The 5,269-nt window shown below is 39.9% G+C and overlaps 1 protein-coding gene across 2 annotated transcripts; it reads right to left on the reverse strand.

Annotated features, from left to right (window-relative positions):
- Positions 1 to 1,317: 1,317 nt before the first annotated feature.
- Positions 1,318 to 4,311, reverse strand: LOC109885113 (glucose-induced degradation protein 8-B homolog). 2 transcript variants are annotated; one of them, XM_020476966.2, is made up of 5 exons: positions 3,748 to 3,843; positions 3,077 to 3,205; positions 2,735 to 2,931; positions 2,397 to 2,594; positions 1,318 to 2,232 (listed from the first exon to the last, which is right to left on the reverse strand). In XM_020476966.2, the coding sequence occupies exons 2-5, from the start codon at positions 3,195 to 3,197 to the stop codon at positions 2,059 to 2,061; spliced, it is 690 nt and encodes a 229-aa protein (XP_020332555.1). In that variant the 5' UTR covers positions 3,198 to 3,205; positions 3,748 to 3,843; the 3' UTR covers positions 1,318 to 2,058. The 2 variants fall into 2 exon arrangements, with proteins under 2 accessions (XP_020332555.1, XP_031662638.1); XM_031806778.1 differs by lacking the exon at positions 3,748 to 3,843 and adding an exon at positions 4,179 to 4,311 and having other exon boundaries at positions 1,320 to 2,232.
- Positions 4,312 to 5,269: the final 958 nt, after the last annotated feature.

Consider the following 5,269-nt stretch of genomic DNA (forward strand, 5'->3'; position numbering starts at 1 on the left):
GCTAACAGCTGAGAAATCCTAGCAAGTACAAAAACAGTCAACAATTTCGGGAGGACAGACCCTAGAAACTGGCCAATCGCCCTCTAGTCGTAGAACTCCCACTCTTATGTTTACATAGAGGCATACTAAGACAAGAGAAACGTGACAGTGTGTAAATAATAACACAGTGCAGGCAATGTAGAAATTGATTAAAATGCTGGAAGTGAATGCTGGAATTAAACAATTAACTATGCAAATGAGCAAAAGCTGTGTTCAGTGATTTAAGGAAATAAATGCCTGAGCTATTAACTGAAAGTGTCACAGAAATTAATTAAATCTGATAAACCAGATGTCATCATACAGGCACCAACTCACATCAACAAAACTCTCCAATCCATTAATATGGGACAATACCACCACAAACTCTCTCTCGCATACACACACACAATGTGTGATTGGCTATAGGATATACATAAGGTTATCCTTGAAAATTGAGGCAGGCCTGATGCAAAGTGCACATTGGATTCATGTGATACAGATCACCTAAACGTATTTGGCTCCCAAGTGGCACAGTGGTCTAAGGCACTGCATCTCAGTGCAAGAGGTGTCACTACAGTCCCTGGTTTGAATCCAGGCTGTATCACAAACCAGCTGTGATTGGGAGTCCCATGGCTGGGGTAGGCTGTCATTGCAAATAAGAATTTGTCCTTAACTGTCTTGCATAGTTAAATAGGTAAATAAAAAAGATAAATGACTTATAATTATGAGAAGTCATCATGAGATTGTGACTAACTATTTCATAACAAAGTCAGATATATTTTTTTGAGGGGGGGTTGGCGGGAACACGCTTCCATAAATACCTGATTGGATTGCACAGCAAAACTCAGCAGGGTCCATATGAGAAAAACCACACATCCCAGCCCACACATAGCCAGCTACTACAGAATGTTAGTCTATAATAGCCATATCATCCTAAATTTTGTAGGTCTACCACTTACGGGATGGATGCACTACCCTGCCCTTGGCATGTCTGATGATCCTCTGTTGCAATGTAGTTGGTGTTGTCATCCTTCATAGGACAGCCAGGGACGCTGCAGAACATCTTCAATGAGTTGGCTCCTCTGCCTAAGGTACCAAGCATAGGTACCATTATATAACCTGTAATCAGATGGGGAAAAAGTGAGATTCCTGCACATTGGTGTCTAAAACAACATTTCTTACTTGTTCCATCCTGTGAGAAAGTAAGCTATCGGTAACTAGCACACATCTGACAATAACACACACAATATCATCATTACATATTTTTTGTTGCAAATATAATGAACAACAACCTAGGCATATCAAGTGTTCCAAAAGAGTATTTTATTCCATACATGTAAATAATCCGGTTGCAAAACAGCCACCGTGAACTGAGTGGATGTCTCTGTATGTATTCACATTATTGTCTTGTTTGTTCAAGATAACACAGGATGAAAACTAAAGTTGCAATAAAACTCTGACAAAGATACAGGGCATTGGCAGCTTTGAAGCATTCACCATCAGTACCCAGAAGCTTTGGCCCCTATCCTATAGCATTAAACTCAAATGTGCATGTTTTTGTTCAGAAAAATAAAACAATGTTGACAGTGGACCACAGCAATGGGAACCAATCGTTCTACCCAAACATCACACCTTCATTCCTCTTCTAGGTTGACACATAGTCCCGAGAGCCTAATTTAGGCTTTAAACACACACCTCCATATGCAAAGATTGCTAACTTTCCCTGCCAGTAGACAGAAAAAAAATAGTGAAACTGGGAAATATGTAACCATCTATCGGAGACATGAAACAAAAGTCTAATTTTACTTCATTAAAATACAAGGGTTTATATTTCAGATGTTGAAGTTTCAGTCAGAAAGTCACTTTAAAAATACAAACCATCCAGTTTGCACAGTCCATGTTATCAAAGTCTCCCAAAAAGCAACCCACACAAAAAAAGAAAAAAGTAGGATGAGTCAGTCTGTGTCGGAGCATAAATAGATAGGAGGGGAGTAGGTGAGTCCATTTAGTTTCCCACGGCACACATAGCCTGGTGTGCGGTCACTTTGGGTCCTCGATCGTGCCCTTGCTGAGGTCTGTCATTTTGGGGTACTTGACTTTCTTTTGGTCAAGTTCATTCTGAGCCCACAGGAGCAGTTTGAGGAGCTTGGCCAGTTTGGGCGTTGACTCTCTGTTCTCGTAGTCCAGCACAGACTGGTTCACTTCACTCCATACCTTCAGGAAGCACACAGTGGACAGGAAGAACATGAAATCAGCAATAATGTAGTCAAAAGTTCAATTACTAAAGAAATTAAATAAAAAATTAAATAGTAGAAACGTACAATTACAAAGCAATAAGTTATCTATTTCTAGATTATGATGCGACATTAAAGCCTCACTTTCTGCCTCTGCATCGTGTTGAGGAGGTCTCCGAAGGGCGACTCCTCAGGGTTGTCGAAGGCCAGCAGGGCCAGGGTTCTCTCCATCTCTGTCAGACACTCTCTGCTCTCCTCCCCCTGCTCGGCCAGCTGGGACTGAGCAAACTCTAGTGCTGCCTCAGTCTCCCTCAGACGGATCAGCTCAATCAGGTGCTGCTGCTGCAGAGGGGCAGATCAGTATGAGGGGACGGTCAGAGGGGGGGGATGGACAAAAGAAAAGGATAGTGAGATTAACCGATTGCATGGAATAAAGGGAACACTGCACATAAGAATAAAGGGAGAGGCCATCTGCTTTTTACCTGTAGGTGAAAGTACAGGTAGCGGTTTGTGTCGAGCAGTTCTGGGTGCAGGCTGTTGATGAGTGCAATGGCTTCCTGTATCTGTCCCTTCAGGATCATCTCCCGGATCTTTATCCTCTCATCCAGAGAATCCAGGTCCACACTGGGCTCAATTCCAGACTCCATACGGAACTTCTCAGCTGCCTCCTTAAACCCCTCTGTTGATATCAAAGACATACAATTGTCTGTTTAGAGAACCTTTTTGCGCACCTGGTATTTCTTGGTATGCCTATGTTTGTGTGTGTGCATGGTTTACTGTACCGGTCACCAGGTAGTTCATGGTATGTGTGTGTTTTACTGTACCTGTCACCAAGTAGTTCATGATGAGCCTGTTCATGTCGGCTCTCTGAATGTGGACATTGTTGAGCTTTTCCATCCACTCCTCTCTCGTTATCTCCTCCGGCTTTTCAGCATAACTCATCATGAATTGTTCTGCAAAAACATGTTTTTTCTGATGATCATTGCCATTTCACTAATAAAACTAAGGCTCAATGTTTAACGTTGCAGTTAGTGGGTGTGTCAACTGTATTGTAACGTTAGTGAGTTATTTAGGTTACTTTATTTATTTAACTAGGCAAGTCAGTTAAGAACAAATTATTATTTACAATAACGGCCGGTTAAATGTATCATAGCACATAGAAGCCAGGTTAAAATAGAATAACTGCAATGTGGTAAAATTGTTGTATGAGATTGCCATGGACGTAATTTTAACGTCAGTAACGTATTCGTAAATAAAGTTGGGGAACTGAGTGACTGTCCTTTTGGTATAAGCCGGAAACGTAATACTGCGGCCTTCGACGAAAACCACAACATTGAAGCCTGGCCGCTATCAAGCAGAACAACGCCATCTATTTGGCCTCAATGAATTTCTATCAGACATAAATAAGCACAGGGTCAGTTTAGGAACGCGAATATCTATTTGTAGGAGTCAACCGTGTTTTGGTAAAGAAAATATATTGTTTTAAATACTGTACCTGATATTTTCCTCCTACTCTTCAGCGATAGCAAATAAGATCACACGGGAAAACTCGCGAGACTTCGTCATAAAGCCCATGAACGTGGGATTTCATTGATTCCCTCAAATTATTGGTACGGACTGCGTAGGTCATGTGATAAGAATCCTGCGTGTAGGTTTTTTTCGTGTGTGTCAACGGAAGCAGGCGCAATGGGTGAGTTAAAAATCACATTAGAATAAACATTTATTTCATTGATCAAACATGCAAAAACTGTCTGACAATAGTCACAATATAATATGATGTCATCACACGATGCAGAGGTAATGATCTTGTATTTTCATGTTACGAAGCCATAGTCGGCAGCACCTGCCACATGTAGCCAGCTGCCAATGCTTGGAAATAAATGTATTATATGAGAATGCTAGTGGGTTAGCGATATGTCAGCTTACCAAAGCTCTCTTTCAGTGTCCATGTAGGATACATGATTTTGTTGTAAGGTGTTCGTTTGGCTGCTGTCCTCTCTTCTTGACAGTTTATTTCTCTCCACACCTGTGTGATGCTGTGAGCACGCCAGATAATAATCATGCAGCCCTCACATTCCCAGACCAATAGTTGTTACATGTAACTACAGATTGTACACCAGATGTTTCCGTTACAGGTTAGTTTATACAAAATGCTCACGAATTTATTTTCCAATCTGAACAGAACCACTTATTTTTCTGTTCCCGACAAGCAAAATGAAGTTCTGAACCGGTTCAACCCCACCAAAAACGCAGTTTATATCATTCCTTTCTATTCCTTTTTTAACCTGTGAAATCAACATTGTGTTTACATTTAGCTCATTAAATTACTCCACCCTTAGCAAGCTGGCACAGATGCTTGTGTTTCTAGCTCAACCAACTCATTTTAAATGTGTTTGGAGGCATTCTGGGGGAGGTCAAAGGGGACAAAAAGAGGAAAATGTGCAATGTCTTTACATTTTATCTTTCATTCATTGTGAATAAAAATATTATAAAAAAATATAGAAATGCATTTGTCTACAATTATTTGCTACAATTTGCCATACTTTTTCATTATTATTTGAGCAAAAAAATATAGAAATATTTAAAAAAAATTTCCTTAAAATATAATTTTGAAAGTATTAACTTTTAATTATTTTTACTGTCCCCACTACAAAAAAACAAACTTAAATACATGTAATTTTGTCCTTAACATTGACTTGAAATACTGTAAAATTCCATTCATTCCTATGGAGGACTGCTTCAGGGGAGTGCCAATATGGCCGATCAGGTGGCTTCAAAGCCTCTCATTGGCCATTATATAGCAACAGCAATCCATATTATATTATATATTGTACATCATTGAGCTAGATTCATTTACCAATCCAAAAATTGTTAGCTGACATGGCTAATTGAGTGACTCAGTGACTGACATAACAAAATAAACTGATGCAAATCCACATATTGAAATTGCACCTTGTGTATTCTACTATTTTAACTCTCTACGCCCCCCATTATTAGACATTGATCCATGGACCTAC

Source organism: Oncorhynchus kisutch, linkage group LG27, assembly GCF_002021735.2.
Source record: "Oncorhynchus kisutch isolate 150728-3 linkage group LG27, Okis_V2, whole genome shotgun sequence".
NCBI lineage: Eukaryota > Metazoa > Chordata > Actinopteri > Salmoniformes > Salmonidae > Oncorhynchus > Oncorhynchus kisutch.